General features: G+C 43.5%; 2 protein-coding genes across 5 annotated transcripts in view; one reads left to right on the top strand and one right to left on the bottom strand.

Moving 5' to 3' along the window:
- Nucleotides 1-11,937, top strand: part of LOC109872824 (pro-neuregulin-2, membrane-bound isoform-like) — a 116,875-nt gene extending 104,938 nt beyond the window's left edge. For 2 of the 4 annotated variants that reach the window (XM_031807881.1, XM_031807882.1), the window contains 5 exons: nt 766-868; nt 984-1,107; nt 1,447-1,574; nt 1,708-1,929; nt 3,811-11,937. In XM_031807881.1, the coding sequence (XP_031663741.1) occupies nt 766-868; nt 984-1,107; nt 1,447-1,574; nt 1,708-1,929; nt 3,811-4,474 (1,241 nt within the window). In that variant the 3' untranslated portion in view covers nt 4,475-11,937. The remainder of the gene's footprint in view (nt 1-765; nt 869-983; nt 1,108-1,446; nt 1,575-1,707; nt 1,930-3,810) is intronic. The other 2 variants (XM_020464176.2, XM_020464177.2) reach the window with 2 other exon arrangements.
- A 3,923-nt stretch (nt 11,938-15,860) lies between these two features.
- LOC109872825 (cytochrome c oxidase subunit 8B, mitochondrial) lies at nt 15,861-17,143 on the bottom strand. The gene is made up of 2 exons (XM_020464178.2): nt 16,855-17,143; nt 15,861-16,209 (listed from the first exon to the last, which is right to left on the bottom strand). The coding sequence occupies exons 1-2, from the start codon at nt 16,969-16,971 to the stop codon at nt 16,114-16,116; spliced, it is 213 nt and encodes a 70-aa protein (XP_020319767.1). The 5' UTR covers nt 16,972-17,143; the 3' UTR covers nt 15,861-16,113.
- Between the last annotated feature and the right edge of the window lie 4,618 nt (nt 17,144-21,761).

Genomic DNA, 21,761 nt, shown 5'->3' with positions numbered 1-21,761 from the left:
ATGCCTCTAGAACAGTGATCCAGAACAGTGACATGAGTTACAGTAAACCCAGACCTCCATTAGAGCGATGCCTCTAGAACAGTGATCCAGAACAGTGACATGAGTTACAGTAAACCCAGACCTCCATTAGAGCGATGCCTCTAGAACAGTGATCCAGAACAGTGACATGAGTTACAGTAAACCCAGCCCAACAATTCTCACTGCATTTGCGCAGCACGGATATGCTACAGCAATTAAAATACATTTCATGTAAATTGAATGTCGATCATCCACATCTCTAGAGAATGCTGTACAAATTCCCCAGTTAATGTCAGCCGTCTAAATGTCAAACACTTCGACTACATTTCTACCAAACACCCCAGGCTTCTTGTTTGGTAAAGGATGTTGAAACCACAATTATTCCTGTAAAAACAATTCATATTTACTAGCTTTTAACTGGCTTTTGTGCATTAGCCATTATAATAAGGGGCTGGAGTTGGACTGTCAGCGAGCTCATGTTTCCGAACGTTCACAACAGTCGGTACAGTAAGTCTGCCGCTTTGAGACGTGTGCAGAGGGAGAGCAGCATCTGTGGTATCGGTTAGTGTGGGAGTATAGAACCTGTGGAGACAGGAGCAGGGGGTGTGGGATCAGGATCTGGTGTGATGGGATACAAATGGGGTTAACACCTTCCACTTCAAGGGGCTGATGTTGTTTTGTTCCCCCCCCCCCCCCCCCCCCCCCCTCCCCCCCTTGTACTTTGCGTGCCTGTACCTGTGTCCACAGAGGCGGAGGAGCTCTATCAGAAAAGAGTCCTGACAATCACGGGTATCTGCGTGGCTCTGTTGGTGGTGGGAATCGTGTGTGTAGTGGCCTACTGCAAAACCAAGTAAGTCAACCCAGGGCAGTATACAATGGGTTTAGTTGCGTTAGATAGCCCTGGAGCGGAGATAACAGTCTATGCCAGGATCTATGTGAGTGACTGGGGGTAATATCTTCCACAGGAAACAAAGGAAGAAGATGCACAATCACCTGCGGCAGAACATGTGTGCAGATCACCCCAACCGGAACCTAGCGAATGGACCCAATCACCCAGGACCTGGCCCTGAGGAGATACCCATGGTAGATGTGAGTCACACATTCATTCATTATTTTACTGACTGACCGGTTACTGGTTTTGATGGATGGGTAAGTTGATTTTTGATTTAAATGTTTGTTTGTGGAGTTTTTGTACCATGGGATCCGAAATGGTACTTTCCTATAGTGGACCATGTGTACTCTCTTGAAGGGTAGGGATGTCACAGGTTAACTGCCTTCAGTAACTAAGCCTCTCCTTCCAGAACATACCCACGTGGTCAATCAACAGAGCTTCGCATCTGTCAAGACAGTCTTTGTGGTAGTATATGTGCGTAAAGTTACATGATTTCATGCCATCTCTCCAAACCCTTTCCCTCTGTGTGTTTTTAGTACATCTCAAAGAATGTTCCTGCAACGGAGCGTGTCATACGGCACGGAACAGTGGCTTCTTTCCCCGGCAGCCACGCGTCTTCCAGATCTCACAACTCCTATACCCATGCACGCTCATCCACTCACAGGTAACCCGTCACTCAACATCCACAGCTAAATGTTTTGACATGCACATTCGCGCACACAGGAAAATGATTCACACAGGCGCACACTGGACTATACTCCGGTTCAGCCCTATGTTTTGGTCCTCTCTCGTTTCAGACACGAGGAGCGGACGTGGAGCCTGGAGCGGACTGACAGTGTCCTCTCGGACTCGCCGGGCATGATGTCGTCCTCCGTGGGGACCAGTAAATGCAACAGTCCTGCGTGCATGGAGGCCCGGGCCAGGCGTGCCGCACACTGTGGCTTTACTGTGCCCCACCGGCCGGGATTGCAGTACGGAGACTCGTTCGACTCGCTGGGGGACTCTCCACACAGCGACAGGTGGGAAGGGAACACGGCCCATCTCTGTGGTTATGGCACCGGGGCATTTTCTAGTGCCCACCATAGGAGGCCTCGTTTTACAGCTGGCTCTCTATCAGCCCCTAGAGGCCAGCGAGGGCACTTTGAAAGTGTCAATGGCAAATACTATATCATAGGCAGGCAGACATGGTGAGATAGGCCTACTGTAGGACAGACGGATCACAACATTGCTACTGTTCTTGTGCCTTGTTCTGATAAAGGATATTGTAGGTATACAAAAATGCAGTTATATCCAGTTGTATTTTCCTGTATTAAGGTGTGAAGTGTTTTGCGTGTCAAAGCCGGTCGAAAGGAGAGATCCCACAGGCAGCTTTCTTGTGAAGGATCTGCTGTGTCAAGCCCACTGTTCTGTACTGTACTCCCCTAACTCTGTATGGCAGCAAAACAGGAGGCTGAATACCGTAAGGACTTCATTAAGACACGGAGGGCAGAACAACAGATCTGATCTCTGGGGTGGAGCTCTAGCTAGCAGGTCTCTGGTGTGGTTGTCAACTCTACTGTGACCTCCGCCCTGGGTTGCCGTATGCCTAAATATCGAGCGCCGGTGTTATTGTAGGGACACATCTTCATCGTTTCCAGAGGCTTAGAGAAGTTTACAGAACTTTGGTTTCTATTTACTCATTTCAGCTGGAAACCAATGACCACTCATTTGTTTCAATTAGGATGTTAAGATTTTAGTTTTAGAGTGTTTTTAAGTTGGTGAGAGTGCGCTCATCCAATAGCTACAGTAGGCTAACATTAACGTTTGACTGAACAATGCTAATCTTTCCAACAGGATTACAGTGGAACAGTGATTAACTTTATTTTAGATTTGCCATTGGATCTTTCAGATGCTTTTTCCTAAAGTGTGTACTGTGTTTTTCCTCCAGTGCCATAGAACATATGTAGGAAGAGGGACTGTACTGGGGGAGAGGGACACTAGTTCAACACATTGTACAAACTAAATATTAAAGCACCTCAAAACCCAGCGCAACACACACACTGATGTTTTTCCTAGGTATAACCCTCCCTCAGGCTAAAGGCAGTGTTGGGGAGTATTGAACTACATGTAGGCTAGTCTGTCTTGCAATTTGTAGTATATAACATTTTAGATTGACGTCCAATCATTTTTCACAAAGTAGTTTGGATGTAGTGAACTACTTTTTCAAAGTAACTCGAAGTATTGTTATCTATGCGTAGTCCCTTTACAAATGACGTAGACTAATCTGTAACCCCCCACATTGACCCCCTGTATATAGCCTCATTATTTCTTGCGTTACTTTTTGATTGAACCGATTTTTTATTATTTTTTAAAACTTTAGTATATTTACTAAATATTTTCTTAACTCTATTTCTTAAACCGCATTGTTGGTTAAGGGCTTGTAAGTAAGCATTCCACCGTAAGGTCTACTACACCTGTTGTATTCAGCTTATTTGGCAACATTTGATTTGATTTAGTTAAGTTAACTATATGTTTCTTAAGAGTAGCTGTAGTGTGTCATAACTTCTTCTAGTGGGAAGTAATTGGTAGCTCGGTTAACTAGATTTTTAGAGAACCTTCCCCAACACTGGTTAAATGTCACATTAACTGATAAGATGAACACATTTATTAACATAACAAAGATATAGCAAACTGACTGAATGAACAGACGAATAAGGATGTCACAAACACCATCCACACACAACTGACAAACCTCTGCTCAATAACTCAACGTCTCTTACTGCTGTTAGTGGATGGTGGGTCCCTGTCCCACGTCACTCTGTTAGACATGACATCTAACTCAGCTGCTGCTGTTTGGCCTGGTCCTCTCTCTCCTCTCCCCACCCTTCTCCTCCCCACTCCCATCTTCACCCTCACCACAGGTATGTGTCGGCCCTGACGACACCGGCCCGCCTCTCTCCAGTGGACTTCCATTACTCACTGCCCCCGCAGGTGCCTATCTTCCAGATCACCTCCCCCAACACCAGCCAGGCCATGTCCCTGCCGCCAGCCGCCCACACCCGCTACCCTCTGGAAGATGACCAGCCTCTGCTGCGGCGCTACCAGGTGCCCCTGCACGACGTCCAGCGCCAGGAGCCCTACCGGCAGCAGCGCCGCACCTACCTGAACGACAGCACGGGCAGCCTGCCCTCCAGCCCCTACCGGCTGGCTGAGGAAGAAGACTACGAGACCACGCAGGAGTACCTGTCCTCCCGAGAGCAACCAAAGAGAAGTGGGCCTGGTGGTGGAGGGGGTCGGCGCTTGCGGAGGTCCAGGCTGAACGGCCACGTAGCGCCGCGAGGATACGAGGCATCACGGGACTATGGCTCTCGCAGCTGCCTGACGGACAGCGAGTCGGAGGAGGAAGAGGGCGAGAGCACGCCCTTCCTCAGTATGCAGAATATGAACGCGGAGCCCTCCACCATCTACAGGCCAGCCGACAGTCGGACTTCTCAGTCGCACTCTACGGGGCGGCACGGTGCACGCGGGAACGTACAGACCAGACAGACGCACTCGCGGTCCAAACCGGACAATGCACCCCACTAAAGAACGAAGTCGACCTACCAACAAAAAATCTATATACTATAAACCTGCACCTATAAGAAATATTTTTATTTTATATAACTGACAGATATTCTAAACAAATGAAATATTTATTTTCATTTTAGCAAAAGTTGTCTACTAGTTAACAGCAAAGACTTTTTTTATAGGGAAAACTCTATTTATATGTACATTTTGATTTACAGCATAAAAACACGTGCCAATTTTTTCACTACTTAAAAAATAGAGTAATATTGTGGTGCCTTTTGCTGTGTGCCGATGCCAGAGGACCAGTGGAGATTTTTGCTGTGTGCCGATGCCAGAGGGCCAGTGGAGATTTTTGCTGTGTGCCGATGCCAGAGGGCCAGTGGAGATTTTTGCTGTGTGCCGATGACAGAGGGCCAGTGGAGGTTTTTGCTGTATGCTGGATGCCAGAGGGCCAGTGGAGAATTGTTGCTGTGTGCCGATGCCAGAGGGCCAGTGGAGAATTGTTGCTGTATGCCGATGCCAGAGGGCCAGTGGAGGTTTTTGTAGCCTTTTCTTATATGGACATCATTTTTTTTATACACGTTTCCTCTTTTGGCTTTTTTTTTTCTTTCTGGGAGTCTAGCCCCATTTGAACATTACTCCTCCCCTTCCACATCATGCAATATAAACCACTTAATCATAAGGTGTATGTTTACATTAATATCATTTGCCTATAGGGTTTATCATTTTTGGCATCCAATAGAAAATCTGATAAATGCAACACAGGTCCTTTTTGCTCTCTGAGTGAAGGAGTGTGTGTGGGCATGTGTGTGTGTGTGTGTTGTACCAACTCATTGCTCTATTGGGCACCAAAGCAAGCGGAATCAGTAGAGGAAAGCTGCTGATGCACAGTGAGGCCCAACCTGGGTTCCAGGGTTGTGCTGCTGTTGGGTAGAGAGTTCTGTTGGGTAGAGAGTTCTGCATGTTGTTGCTTGATGTGTGTTTACAGCTGCCTCACCTAACCTCAACCACCCCACCCCGGCCATCCTTGTCCCAACAAGGTAAGGCTTGTCTAATGTCCCCCTCCTTGACCCAACAGGGTAAGGCTTGTCTAATGTCCCCCTCCTTGACCCAACAGGGTAAGGCTTGTCTAATGTCCCCCTCCTTGTCCCAACAGGGTAAGGCTTGTCTAATGGCCCCCTCCTTGTCCCAACAGGGTAAGGCTTGTCTAACGGCCCCTCCTTGTCCCAACAGGGTAAGGCTTGTCTAATGTCCCCCTCCTTGTCCCAACAGGGTAAGGCTTGTCTAATGTCCCCCTCCTTGTCCCAACAGGGTAAGGCTTGTCTAATGTCCCCCTCCTTGTCCCAACAGGGTAAGGCTTGTCTAATGTCCCCCTCCTTGTCCCAACAGGGTAAGGCTTGTCTAATGTCCCCCTCCTTGACCCAACAGGGTAAGGCTTGTCTAATGTCCCCCTCCTTGTCCCAACAGGGTAAGCCTCCAACGTCCTGGCTTATCTGTGATTCTGAAGAAGAAATGCCACTTGTCAGTGTACAGTAGCAGTTAGTCTGCCATCAGTGATAGTGGCTCAATACAAAGAGACTTTCTCCCATGACCCCCATGCCGCCTCTTCCTCACCTGTCCGTTTTGTCCCCGTGGTCAGAGTAAAGGGCCGCACAGCGTCTCAGGACTTCCACCCCCCCCCCCTCCCCCCTCCACCATCAGACCTACCTAGGACTTAAGGTCCCCCCCAAGGACATTAAGGTCACACCCAACTTGCTATTCCTCTGAGCACTCCCATCTAGAGAAAAGTAAAGCAGTGTTGAACAGAACAGAACACACTACACCAATACAAGATAAAAAGCTGTGAAACTTTGGAGGGTCATAAAATGCCAAAATATGCAAACTTTCCATTTTGCTCTGTCTGACATCATTTTCTAAGAGGCGATTGTAGTGTGTTGTGTGAAACCTATGTAATGCCTGCAGTGTAGAAGAAGAAGAAGCACCATGATAGGAATACATATTTACATCATTATTATAATTTTAATGCAGTTATGCAGCCATTGCTCAAATTGTCAAAACATTTTTTTTGGGGGGGGGGGGTTCATGAATTCTTATCTCACTATGTCGAGACCAAGCAGACAACACACAAGTCTACAGGAATGACTAACCACTTTAAAGGGTCTCATACACTAACGTCGAGCGCTGCTCAGTCTTGTGGATAAGGATAGGTATTTGTTGCCTGTTATGAAGTATGTCACTAAAAGTTAACAAACTGTTTGTTCAAACTTCTCTGTCCTCCACTCCAAAAGAAATATTGCAGGAGCTTGTTTTGGCAATCCATTTGAATTGTAGTGACAGAAAACTGTTGATAATCTTGCAGAACTGGTCATATACATTTTGAAACGTAACCAAAAAAACTCTAATGACTGTACCAGGACAAATCATCTGCTTAATCTAGATGACAACCAAACTGACAAGTAGGTTTTGAAACAGAACGTGTATCTGTTGTATGATGAAAGGCAGAGTGACACAGACACATAGACACTGGTTTTCACTGTCTCATCTCCCCTATGGATTCTCTCTCCTTCCGGGTCCTTCACAGTCTGGGTCTAATTTTGTATGTTTGAAAAAAAAATGCAAAAGTAGACCGTGCTTCTTTAGTTAGTTTAAATGTGATACCCCCACCCCCATCTTGCCCCTCTCCTCACCTGACAGAAGTGCTGCCAGATTCATCCTGTGTTTCCTTTTTTCTTCCCTCCTCGCTTGAAATGTTTGAACACCTCTCCTCTGCATGTGCTTGTGGTCAAGGTTAGATGGCGTGCATGGTGAAGAAGCAGCAGACATTTTTTTAGTTTTTGGTCAGTGAAAGTGTATTTCATTTCACATTCAGCAATAAAAAAAAGCCCCCCCCCCCCCCCCCCCCCATGTCCATTCTTGGAATATGCTAGAAAAAATGTGAGATTGTCATAGATTGTTAAATAAAATGAAAAAATTATCCACCTGTTCATATGATAAAATAAATCTTGATTCATATCATTTTAACATAAGCGGTCATCCTCTGTGCAGGGCTTTGGTGTGTTTTGAGATATCCTTAGCCATTGGGTTGAGGTATGACTGGTTTTGGGGAACTTCCTGCTTGTGACATACTGTTTGTTTCCAGTATCTGAAGTGTGTGTGCTGTGATACATCTCTTGGACAGTAACCCTGTCCAAGTGTGCCATTTCTCCAATATCTTGAGATATGGGACCACAGAAACCAGGGGAAACATTGTTCGTTCTCTGTTACGCACAAGGTAAGAGTTAGGAAAAATGCTCCCTTGTACACACAAACTAATGAATAGTGTACTAGACTGTGTGTCTGCTAAGGACACCGTGTATAGTTTAGGTAGACTGCTGGTACTGTACAAGAAACAGGCATACACGAGTTTGAGTGTCAAAATGTACACACTGGAAACAGGACACTTTTGACACTGTAGTACTCCAGCTGCTCACACTGTGGTTCAATGTCAAAACAATTCTTTCTGACTTCTCGCAAGACATTTCCAAGACCTTCATCTGGCTTTCATCATCGCGAACACATTTATTTCCCTTCGATGACCCTGATCAACTAGCAGTTATGTGGCGCTAGTTCTCACCGGTAAATCCTGACATGCTAAAATTTGGAACACGTGTGTCATGTTATTTCACTTCTGTCAAACCAATTTTAAAACAAGTCAGTGAGTGATTTGGGGATTTCACCTCGATACTGTGAGAGGACTCCTTGGAATATACCGCAGTAGTATTTGATCCTATTCCAAGTACTGCTATTATTGCCGACTGTTTCCCACTCATTTAAAGATCAACACGCATTGCAACATGTTGAACTCGCTCACACACAAATCTTGCATTCATGGTACCTTTTTCAAAGCGACGCTTGTAAATCAGTGTCCCAGACTGCCAGCCTTTGCAGGGAGAGCGCATGCTTGAGAAACAGCATTTTGTTTTCTCACAAACTCTTAAACATATCTGTCATGTCCACTTTACAACAGCCTTATGAAGGCTAATGGCGGGTTCAATCAAAGAGTAACCAATTTTCACCACTTTTCTTTATATTTTGCGAGAAATGTACCTGCTGACCCTTCGCATCCTTGGAAATCAATCTGAATTGTGGCTATCAAATGCTAGAGAAGTGATTGCTTCCTAGGGAATATTGTGCGATATTTCTCCATGCTTCATTCAACTGTTCAGATCAATTTGGCATCTCTGTGCTTCTCTGTTCCAGTACATCTGCTTTGCACGTCTTTGCAAGGTCTGTGAAAACAGCATTACTGTAAATATTCAAGGCCAGCGGTAGACTCTTTGTCCATTCGCATCAATTGTCACGTCGGGGAGAACTCAGCCTCTTTTTATCTGAAGAATATGGGACTGAACGAACGTCTGTCTCGTCAGTCACGGATTAGAACACCATCTATCTTGTATTTCCAGTATGCCTTGCCTTACAGACATGACTCACTCGCAGCGCTTATGGGGAAAAGAAGCCCTCTCTTGGTAGGGATTATTATTTGTTAGTCCATTGGCAGGTGAAGGGTGGATCTCTGGGAAAATAAATCGCACCGCTGCATTACCTCATCCTGTTCCCATCAACTTGGGTCAAGAAGCCTCTTTCACTAATTTGATAGAAGACATGATTATCCATGTTCATTATTATTTATTTTTGTTATCCGATAAAATGGACCAGACAGTGCATGTCCATTGACGCACATGTTTGCTTATAAAACACACACACAGTAATAAACCGTGACTGCTTCCTATCATTATTTGATGCTTGTAAACCTCTGATGGTATTTCCTTGGCTAATAGTTTGGTGTGGAACCCTTCCAAGTGCATGCTTTGTCAAAGCAGGCCTTGTGAGGGAGGGCCTTCCTTCCCCAGCACTGTTAGAGCCGGGTGTGGCCGTGGAACCTAACCCTCCACTGATTGCTCTGTAATTGCAGGTCAGCTCCGCATGGATTCACCTTGTAACAACTGAATGAGTATAACATGTAAGGATAACATAGTCATTCAGTCGGTCTCCCCTCTGTCTCGCAATGGAGTTGTGCATAGTCTGACCTGTTACAGGTCCCAGTCTAGAGTCTGGTTTTACATTTCCTCCTGAAATGTGTATTCAGGTCATGTATTCCAGCAAAAACAAAACCAAGGTCAAGAATAAATCCTATTTTCCTTCCTAGTGTGGATCAGGCAAGATATCTCATACACTAAAAATACTTATCGTCTGCAATGAAGGCCGCTGTTCCTTGCATTGAAGACGACTAGATGGTAATAGGTGTTTCCAAACATTGCTAAATGTTTTTGTTTTAATTGGGATTGCATTTGAATGCAATCATTAACCGGTGAACTTTTTGGTGTTTTCATTTAGGATCCCCCAATAGCTGTTGTCAAAGCAGCAGCTACTCTTCCTGGGGGGGGGGGGGGGGGGGGGTCCACACAAAATGTGACAACGGCTCAAGGACAGAACGACATTAAAAAAAATGTTTTAAAGGCCTACGTAGCCTACAGTACATATCAATGCATAGACACAAACGACCTGGGGAGAGGCGTTGTGTCGTGAGGTGTTGCTTTATCCGTTTCCTTTTTGAAAGCAGGTTTGCTGTTCCCTTGAGCAATACGAGATGGAAGTTCCGTGCGATCGTGGGGGTAAATCAAGCACAACGGCCAGAACACTTCAGCACTTCAGAGATCAGAAGAGTCTTTCATGTCCGGTACCGTAAGCGATCAACCAAAGCAAAAATAAAAAGACCTATGACACGCTAAACCCGGGAAAGTGTATATAAACCAGTATTGCAGTGTTTTACCAAGATATAACACCGATCACAGTACATGCAGTGTGCTGGTTACTACAAAAGCCAATAAGGTCATCGACAATTCAGTCACATGACTTGCTTCTGTACTTGTACATTGCCGCATCCCAACAGGGTATGGATAACATTTTTGGAGAAAAAATAATAATAATCTTGAGAAGGTATGACACTTTGACCTTCCACACAACTCCCAACGAAACACACAGATGTTAAACACCCCTGGAAGCGGACTTGAATTCAGTCACACGCGAGAAAGGGAAAGCACATTTCAAGGGTTAACGTACATCAACCCTTTCCAACCCTTTCAGGTGCATTGGAGGAAGAAACAATAAAGTTCAAGTCAAAAGAACCCCCACTACACTGTGCTTGCAAAGTAGCACCATTTATTGATTGTAATACCGTTTCTGCCTTTTGGCCTTTGCCAGAAAATCTGGGTTCTGATCTGGGTTGACAATTCATTGTCTTGTCAGTCCTTACACCTATAGCTCCATCTTTGAAATTGATCGTGGTTACATTTTCAAATGTACATTTTTACAAATCTCTCCGAGGTTGTTAGGTGTTGAGTTAAGGTTGCTTACTGCATCAATGCTACTGCTTACCCTCATGCTTCGCTCTATTTCTCTCTTTCAATCTCTTTCGGTCTCAATTTCTCTTTTTTTGCTCTCTTTGTGTCTCCTTGCCCACGCTCTCTGAGGGTCAACCTTTAAGTGTAGGATTGGCCTTAGTGAGAGGTGTGTATAAGTACACCTTAAAAACAAAGGTGTGTCAGAGAACTTCTACCAAGACTGCTACTGAGTGCGCCCAAGCCGTTTCCAGTAGACCAACATTATGGCCACACAGTGCAAGTCTACAGTACCTTCTATTTACCATCAGCTTGTGTCTGGCTGCTGGGAGCTTGGCCCATATACCTCCTCTATGCAGTAAGTCAGAGAATGTTTATTCTTTGTAAATTTAACTAGATGGTAAAATAATTCATTCATTCAATGTCACCAGATTAAAGAATAAATAAAGAGGGGGGGGGGGGGGTGCGAGGTTGCATTTCTATTTGAGAAATAGTTTTCTAGCTTTTGGTGTAACTATATACTTGAAATTCATATGTTTTTTTGTTTTTTTTACAGTCTCACCACCATTGATGGACGGCATTGGAAATAAGGTTCGAGGGGGTGTGGTATATGGCCAATATACCACGGCTTGGGGCTGTTCTTAATCACAACGCAATGCGGACTGCCTGGATACAGCCCGTAGTAGTGGTATATTGGCCATATACCACAAACCCCCAAGGTGCATTATTGCTATTATAAACTGGTTACCAATGTAATTAGAGCAGTAAAAAAACATTTTTTTTGTCATACCTGTGGTATACGCTCTGATATACCACGGCTTTCAGCCAATCAGCATTCAGGGCTCGAACCACCCAGTTAATAATAAACTATAAACTATCCATAGGTCTATTACTGTATGTATGTTTGAATCTGATACCTACAAAAATAAATCATCTTTAATTAAAACATGGGATGTTTTTGTGAAAATTTCAAATATATAATCTCCACGATGGTATTCAAGCCAAATACGGCTATTCACCCACAATCAGAACACCATCCACTGCTGGCTGGACAACCATAAAGATCAGCATACTACACAACACAAAGCATGCCCACTGTATGGAGCTGCAGCAGACATAATCCTCTCCCCAGCCTCCCCTTTCAAAGCTACTAGCACTATACCATCAGCCACCAGGCCCCAAGGTTCACTTCCTCTATTTTATAACAGGCAATGATAAACTACTCAAACAATTCCCAGGCAACATAAAGGTTGTTCAAAGGCATGGGATCTATTTCTAACAACCTCCCTGTTCCATAACCTCCATTCAGTTCCAGTTGTCCATTGTGTGTGTGCTTCAATGAAATAGAAAAATACTCCGTACTGGACCATGTGTCTTCAACTCCTCCACCAATGCACCATAGTGTCAGTACAAGCCCTGAATCACCTAATAACTCAGACCCTCTAGTTTACATACAGTAAAAGGTTCCATGATCCAGTCCTCTCTGACATTCTACTTCTCGTCCTCAGTGATGACTCACACTATGCCGTTAGTCTGTCTTTATTTTGGTCGTTACGCTTATAGCCGTCATAACACATACCACTCAGTAAATGATGCTAGGTCAAATTGATGACAAAACGAGAGATTAAGGATGGTTCACGCATGAAACACAAAATTACAGCAATCCCTTTTCCGCTTTTAAAAACATCATTTTTTTCTTGTTTTACAGCAGACAGGGGACGGGGGGGATTAACACAGTCATTTAGGTGTCAGCCTTCTTCAGTGTGCGTGCATGATCATATGTTAATATTAATACCAAACAATCAAATGGATACAAATCAAGCGAGCATGTTTATCCAGACCAGTTTTTTTATTTATTGCAAAACCCCAGAGTAGACGGCCTACAGGGAGGAGGTGAGGGCCCTCGGAGTGTGGTGTCAGGAAAATAACCTTACACTCAACGTTAATAAAACAAAGGAGATGATCGTGGACTTCAGGAAACAGCAGAGGGAGCACCCCCCATCCACATCGACGAGACAGTAGTGGAGGTGGAAAGTTAAGTTCCTCGGCGTACACGTCACGGACAAACTGAAATGGTCCACCCACACAGACAGTGTGGTGAAGAAGGTGCAACAGAGCCTCTTCAACCTCAGGAGGCTGATGAAATGTGGCTTGTCACCAAAAACACTCAAACTTTTACAGATGCACAATCGAGAGCATCCTGTCGGAGTGTATCACCGCCTGGTACAGCAACTGCTCCGCCCACAACCGTAAGGCTCTCCAGAGGGTAGTGAGGTCTGCACAACGCATCACCGGGGGCAAACTACCTGCACTCCAGAACACCTACACCACCCGATGTCACAGGAAGGCCAAAAAGATAAAGAAGGACAACAACCACCCGAGCCACTGCCTGTTCACTCTGCTATCATCCAGAAGGCGAGGTCAGTACAGGTTCATCAAAGCAGGGACCGAGAGACTGAAAAACAGCTTCTATCTCAGACTGTTAAACAGCCATCACGAACATTGAGTGGCTTGCTGCCAACATACAGACTCAATCTCTAGCCACTTTAATAATTGGATGTACTAAATGTATCACTAGCCACATTAAACAATGCCACTTTATATAATGTTCACATACCCTACATTACTCATCTCATATGTATATACTGTGCTCTATACCATCTACTTCATCTTGCCTATGCCGTTCAGCCATCGCTATATGTACATATTCTTAGTCATTCCTTTACACTTGTGTGTGTGTGTATAAGGTAGTTGTGAAATGGTTAGATTACTTGTGAGATATTACTGAACGGTCGGAAATTAGAAGCGTAAGCATTGCTACACTCGCATTAATTAACATCTGCTAACCACGTGTACGTGACCAATACAATTAGATTTGATTAGCAAAAAAGGGAGTCTGTTGGAAAATGCAAAACACAATGGAAGACAATACGCTTTAATGGGCAACACAGAATATCATGATGTCATCCTAGAGGTAATGGCCTTTACAATTATAGCTGCTAATGTGATAAACCAATTCAGGAATAACGGTACACAGTTGTATAACATTTATTTTTCGAAGAGACTTAAGTATGATAAAGTCATTGTGCCTTGACTAAAGGATCCTGCCCTGTATGTCGATCTTATAGATCATTTCATCTATATTCTTTATTGAAAGGTTTATGTTTAGGCAATACAGAGGCTGGCAAAAGTATTCACCCCTAATTGTTCCTCTTTTGTTGCCTTACAACCCCCCCTAAAAAAAAAGTTTAATTCAAGGTTGTATCATTTGATTTACACAACATTACACACTTTGAAGATGCAAAATATTTTTTTTTGTGAAACAAACAAGAAATAAGACAAAAAAAACGGAAAACTTAAGCGTGCATAACTATTCATCCCCCCCAAAGTCAATACTTTGTAGAGCCACCTTTTGCAGCAATTACAACTGCAAGTATCTTGGGGTGTCTCTATAAGCTTGGCACATCTAGCCACCAGGATTCCTGCCCATTCTTCAAGGCAAAACTGCTCCTTCAAGTTGGATGGGTTCCACTGGTGTACAGCAATCTTTAAGTCATACCACAGATTCTCAATAGGATTGAGGTCTGGGCTTTGACTAGGCCATTCCAAGACATTTAAATATTTCCCCTTAAACCACTCGAATGTTGCTTTAGCAGTATGCTTAGGGTCATTGTCCTGCTGGAAGGTGAACATCCATGCCAGTCTCAAATCTCTGGAAGACTGAAAGAGGTTTCCCCTCAAGAATTTCCCTGTATTTAGAGCCATCCATCATTCCTTCAATTCTGACCAGTTTTCCAGCCCCTGCCGATGGGGTTGGGTTTGCGCCATACATAGCGTTTTCCTTGATGGCCAAAATTCTCAATTTGTTTTATCTGACCAGAGTACCTTCTTCCATAGGTTTATGGAGTCTCCCAAGTGCCTTTTGGCAAACACCAAACATGTTTGCATATTATTTTATTTAAGCAATGGCTTTTTTTTAATTGCATATTACACCTGCTTTATGCTTTACAACTGCAATAACTCATGAGGAAGGCTCAAACAAGGTTCATGTTTAATGAGTGTTAAATCAGACAAAACATCCTGAAATGGAGACTGTGTACCACTTACCTTCAAAGGGTTTGGTGCTACAGGAGCCATGGCTCAGGGGAAGATCCTTGGGTCAATGTGGTTTGAGAAGGTGAGGAAAAGGGATGTGAGGAATAGAGAGAAATGAATTGCGAAAGAGCCTTTTGTGACCACCTGTCTTTTTGATCCTCAGTATGACTTTCTATGACATGGTGCTCGGACTGGAGGAACCTGACATTTTCAACCCTCCTTTCTGTGACAAAGCAGAGTTGAACAGCGATCACGCACTAAAACGTTTCTTTGATGCCCTCATTTCAGTTCATCGTGATGCATCAGATCATTTTCCACTATGATCATTTAAGTAATTACAATAGATTAATTTAGTTTATGAAGTAAACAAACATCTTGACTCCTTTTTATGTTTTAACCAGATGGCATTAGTGTTAAATACGAGACGGGCATATTCAATAAGTACTTTAGGGGTCCATAGGAGCACAACTCTGTAGATATTTTCAAACGCACAGACTTAGATATGAAATCCAAATCTACACTAACAAATTAAACTGAGCCAAATAAAAGCAAACTCCTTGTCTCAATAACTGACATAGCACAAAGATGCACAATAAAAACCAATGCACCATATTATATAAATGTCTATGGCAGCGTATTATATTGTAATAGCAGCTACTGGCCAACAGATGGTGGTATTGATAGGGGCTGGATGAAATCTTGACCCTTTCAAGAGTATCAGTGCTACAGTACTTACATCATAACCCAAAAATAACATTGTTGCAGGTATGTGAAATGGTTAATATCTTGGTATATACCCATAGTAAAGCAGAAAGAACCTGATATACTGTTGGTGGCCACTGATATTAAACAGACATTTCTTTCTATTCTATTTAATGGGTGGTGTTGGCATTAATGAGAATCACTTAACATGCACATTTGATACTAGACCATTTTAAAGTTTAAATATGTTTATTATCATTATTGTAACATACTCCTTGTTTGAAGAAGCCAATTCAAATTCACAAATCTTGATGTTGTGCAGCCATTCTATTGGCAGACACTCAGACTGGAGTGAAGAGGTAGTTCATGGAGGTTGGGGATTTGTTCCATGTTTTTAAGAGGAGTTTTTTTGAAGTGATTGGTCCCAGGAGGGTCTTGAGTAAGTAGAGAATGTACGGGACGTCCCAGTTAAGACATGTTAAGTTATTCTTTCTTCTTGTAGTTCTCAATGTTGGCGAGAACCCAGCCGGAAGGTCCCAGGATAGCCACTGCGAACATCCCCAGTCCGATGACTGTCTCCTACAGAAAGGGAGAGAGCGCAAACATGGTTACATTATTCCAGGCAAGGTGCCATGTTGAGTAACGTTACAGAATGATCAAATGTATAGAACAGATTGCCTCAAATTGAGGCTCAATGTCATGTGCTGAATCATCGGTGACTAGCAATGTTACCTAACTAGCTAAAGTAGCTACATAGCTAACACGACCTTGGAGATTAACGCAATAAAGCGTTAGCAAATGATCACAATAGCAATAATAGAATACACTTTTACATTATGAATACCTATAGTTTCCTATCAAGGGTATATAGCCACAAAACACAACCGCGATCTGACAGTGTCAGCCGGCGTTGGCAAGGTAGTTGTGCATCCTTGCCTGTCACGAACTGACCTAGCTTGCTAACGTTAACGTGACCTTCCAGTCCAACTAAAATGTCCAACATTTTTTGGGGCTAAAATAAGACATCTATGCAACACTCGTGACTCGTTGCGATGTTACCCCACCAAAGTGGAATTATGACAATTAATTGATAAAAATGCCGCTAGATTTAGTTAGTTAGCTGGCTAACAGGCCTAACATCATACGGATGTATGCCGCTACTACGACGAGCTAGCTACTAATGATTTTCTTGTCTGTATGAAAAATACAGGTACAATTACTTACAGCAGGGCCGAGAGGGTCTTTAGCCGGTCTGGTGAAGACACTGGCCCTCTGGGTAATCATAGGTCCGCGCAGAGCTGGAGCAGTGCGGGTTGAAATAGTTCTGATGAGCCCAGACATGCCTGCTGTTTGAGTAGAGGTTCTTGATTGAATACTGGGGAAGTTGGTTACGGAGGAGGGGATCCGCCGGTCGGCATTAACGGCAATGTGGGAGTTGTAGTTGTCACACAAAAGGACTAGCGCGTGCGCATCGCCATGTCTCGGATAGAAGAATGAGTCAGATATTTCACCGGATGTTGTTTTAGTTCACTTATCTTCATTTATCTTCAAAATATTCTCCCCCTAGACCATTTAAAAAATAAAAGAAATATACTTTAAATGTATTTTTAGAAAACGTGAAAAAATAGACAGTCTAAAAAGCATTAGCTGTAAGCATAAAGTCATTCACATGAAACACCTTGCATTTCTATAAAACACAACGGGCATATTTTACATGCTGTTACAATAAGAAATAGATTTCAAACAAAGTTATAGAAACAAGTATTAACAGATGTAATGATTCCTACCACGTCCTGTATCAGGAGGAAAATCACAAAAAAAGAATTGTCTACAAGACAATAATACTCAATCGTCCTATTGGCAAGGTAGTCATTCACCAAGTCCTTTAAAAGTGACCAGCTCTTCCACACTGGTATCAGTCCCACATAGATAACTATTAGAAATTATATTCTAACAGTCTGCCGGTAGTGAGGACTTCTTCTTCAGTTCCGCTGGTTGATAAGGACTTCTCTAATGAACACTTCACCGGTGATCTTGTATCATTTCAAGTACAGTCCTTGAATCAAGGAATATTGCTTCAGCTTCAGACAGTAGATTCTCATAACCTGTAATGAAGGAAACAAATAAGTGAAAGTAACATGTCCTGGTTTGAAGAGAAATTGATATTTCACATAGATTTCCCTAAGTAAGCATGTCCTGATTTTCAGGAAAAAGTTGGACATTTCACCTAGATATCCCCAATATGACGACTGCGGTGTACAACATAGACGCTTATCAGGTTCTGATTATCTTACTATGCTTCTTTACCCGAGATTGTTCCCCAATTGCTAATCAATCAGTTTTCTATTCTCCAGGCTCCTCTTTGTCATCAACATGGACAACCTTGCAATGAGTGACATGTATCCATCGTGATTTTCCTCACACCCTCCCTCCACAATGCTTGAACCGTCTGTGTATAACATGAACTCAGGGTTTTCCAACGGATGGCTCTTAATAAACCCATCAGAGAGCAGATCCAAAACCAACTCACAACAGTCGTGTTCAAGTAATGTGGTATCTGGAGGAAGCATCAGAGTAGCTGGATCACATGGTGTCTTTTCAACTATACCCATGTACCGTAGATCTTTAATCACTACTTTTGTAGCGGCCATAGCTTCCTTACTAATGGGATATTGTTTTGACACCTGTCAAGCACACTGGTTCCATATCTAAAGTTCAAGACAAATTTTTCTTTGTAGTCCAAAGAGCATGGTTCTGAACTGTAGATCCCTACAGTTGTCTAATTTGCCACGTCACCTTCCCTTCAGAAATGTTCAGCGGAGAGTCAAGTTGCATAATAACATCAATGCCTAAAATAGGTTGTTCAAATGAGCCTATCCCCACCCCTGCATCAATCTTCATTCGTCCAATAGGAATTGATAATGGTTTGGTCTGTTTTATATAACATTTTCTCTCCCAGTCATTAGTTGTGGAAACAAATGTTTTTCGCAAATCATCATGTATGGATTGCATCAGCTGATGAGTGATTGCCCCATTTTTGGAGGAATTGAGTGCATCTTCCATGTCAGTTAACCCACTGTGTCTGACCATTTCTGCTCTAAACCTTTCTTCAATTCAACAAACGGTTCTTTCGGTTTTTGAACACATTTGGTTATCTCTCCCCAATTGGTGGTTGCATTGGTCAGACCTGGAAAACATGTATGGCTCTCCATCCATCGGACACATCTTGCTCTTCGCCACCCAGAGCTCTTTAGCTCTATAACCCTTTTCTCCAAGTACACCATGTTCACGGTTTAAAAAAAAATATATGTAGGGGGGTGACGGTACAGAGTCAATGTGTGGGGGGCACCGGTTAGTTGAGGTACTATGTACATGTAGGTAGAGTTATTAAAGTGACTATGCATAAATGACAACAGGGAGTGGCAGTGGTGTGGAGGGGGGTGGGTGCAAATTGTCTGGGTAGCCATTTGACTAGATGTTCAGGAGTCTTATGGCTTGGGGATAATAGCTGTTTAGAAGCCACTTGGACCTAGACTTGGCGCTCCGGTACCGCTTGCCGTGCGGAAGCAGAGAGAACAGTCTATGACTAGGGTGGCTGGAGTCCTTGACAATTTTTTGGCCTTCCTCTGACATCGCCTGGTATAGAGGTTCTGGATGGCAGGAAGCTTGGCCCCAGTGATGTACAGGGCCGGTCGCACTACCGTTTATAGTGCCTTGCGGTCAGAAGCTGAGCAGTTGCCATACAAGGCAGTGATGCAAACAGTCAGGATGCTCTGGTGCAGCTGTAAAACCTTTTGAGGATCTGAGGACCTATGCCAAATCTGTTCCATCTGTCCAGGCTGGAAAGGGCAGTGTGGAGTGCAATAGAGACTGCATCATCTATGGATTTGTTGGGGCGTTATGCAAATTGGAGTGGGTCTAGGGTTTCTGGGATGATGGTGTTGATGTGAGCCATGACCAGCCTTTCAGATGTCTACAGACGTGAGTGCTACGGGTCGGTAGTCATTTAGGCAGGTTACCTTAGTGTCCTTGGGCACAGGTGTAACAGTACTCGTCTTGCGTTGTGTACAATCAATCATCGACACGAGCTCCAATTTGTAGCACCAGTCATGGAGCTTTATTCTCATAGAAACAGCACAAAACGCTGCATCTTATGTGTGATGTTCGAATAACATTTACAAACAAATTGATATAAATTGTACATTTAAATCATCACTTTTGACGTGCAGTGCTTTGCAACCAACAACTTACCGCTGGTTTGGTGCTTGTTCACTGGGCCGATTCTAATGAAACATCCTCCCTTCTAAGCAAGCTACGCAAACCAGCCAATAAGATACCATGTTGAGTAGGTGAAGGCAAGACAAAACTAAAACCAAAAACCCATTGGCTTAACAATAAAGTGGCAATACATGTTGGTATTACAGACTTGGACAGGGAGAGGTTGAAAATGTCAGTGAAGACACTTGCTAGTTGGTCAGCACATGCTCACAGTACACGTCCTGGTAATCCGCTTCTTGAAAGCGGCAGCTCTAGCCTTTAGCTCAGTGCGGATGCTGCCTGTAATCCATGGCTTCTGGTTTGGTATGTACGTACAGTCACTGTGGGGACGACGTCATCGATGCACTTATTGATGAAGTCAATGACAGATGTGGTGTACTCCTCAATGCCATTGGAGGAATTCCAGAACATATTCCAGTCTGTTCTAGCAAAAAAGTCATGTAGTTTAGCATCGGCTTCGTCTGACCACTTTTTTTATTGATCTAATCCCTAGTGCTTCCTGCTTACATTTTTGCTTGTAAGCAGGAATCAGGAGGATGGATTTATGGTCATATTTGCCAAATGGAGGGCGAGGGAGAGCTTTGTATGCGTCTCTGTGTGTGGAGTATATAGGTGGTCCAGAGTTCTTTTCCTCTGGGTACACATTCAACATGCTGATAGAAATTTGGTCAAACTGATTTAAGTTCCCCTGCATTAAAGTCCCCGGCTACTAGGAGTGCTGCCTCTCGGTGCGTTTTCTTATGGCGGAATATAGCTCATTCAATGCTATCTTAGTGCCAACCTCTGGCTGAGGTGGCATTAAAACAGCTACGAAGAATACAGATGAGAGCTCTCTCTAGGTAGTGCTTATCATTATATACTCATCCTCAGGCGAGCAAAGGCTCGAGACTTCCTTAGATATAGTGTACCAGCTGTTATTTACAAAAATACATAGTCTGCCGCCCCTCATCTTACCAGACGTCGCTGTTCTATCTTGCCGGTACATTGTATAACCAGCCAGTATGTTGATATTGTCGTCGTTCAGCCACGACTCCGTGATGCATAAGATGTTAGCGCTTTTAATGTCCCGTTGGTAGTTTAATCTTCCCCGTAACTCGACAATTTTATTGTCCAAAGATTGCACGTTTGCTTGCAGAATTGAGGGGTTTATTTGATTGCCTTCCAATTCTCAGAAGGCAGCCCGCTTTCCGGCCTCTCCACAATCACCTGACCTCAACCCAATTGAGATGGTTTGGGATGAGTTGGACTGCAAAGTGAAGGAAAAGCAGCCAACAAATGCTCAGCATATGTGGGAACGCCTTCAAGACGGCTGGAAAAGCATTCCAGGTGAAGCTGGTTGAGAGAATGCCACGAGCGTGCAAAGCTGTCATCAATGCAAAGGGTGGCTACTTTGAAGAATCTCAAATATATTTAGATTTGTTTAACACTTTTTTGGTTACTACATGATTCCATATGTGTTATTTCATAGTTTTGATGCCTTCAATATTATTCTACAATGTAGAAAATAGTAAAAAATCAAGAAAAACCCTTGAATGAGTTGGTGTGTCCAGACTTTTGACCGGTACTGTAAATGTGCATGTTTATAAAAAGCTTGCCTTTATAAATACATTAAGGGCAGCAAATCATTTGCAAGGCACATGGTTTCCATTTGTAATGTGTAGCACCTCTGTTTATGTGGTTACTTATCAACACACAGACTAACCATGTCAGTATGACCAAGCAGTGTCCCTTTCAAAGTAGGTGGCCACGATACCTGTTTCATCGTTTCAGCTTGTGCACTTCAATTCTAAGATACAAACATATATCGAGTACAGATGCTGACAGTGGAATCTTTGTGTGTGATGAACAAAAGC

Source organism: Oncorhynchus kisutch, linkage group LG28, assembly GCF_002021735.2.
Source record: "Oncorhynchus kisutch isolate 150728-3 linkage group LG28, Okis_V2, whole genome shotgun sequence".
NCBI lineage: Eukaryota > Metazoa > Chordata > Actinopteri > Salmoniformes > Salmonidae > Oncorhynchus > Oncorhynchus kisutch.
This window is presented reverse-complemented; position numbering and strand designations above follow the sequence as displayed.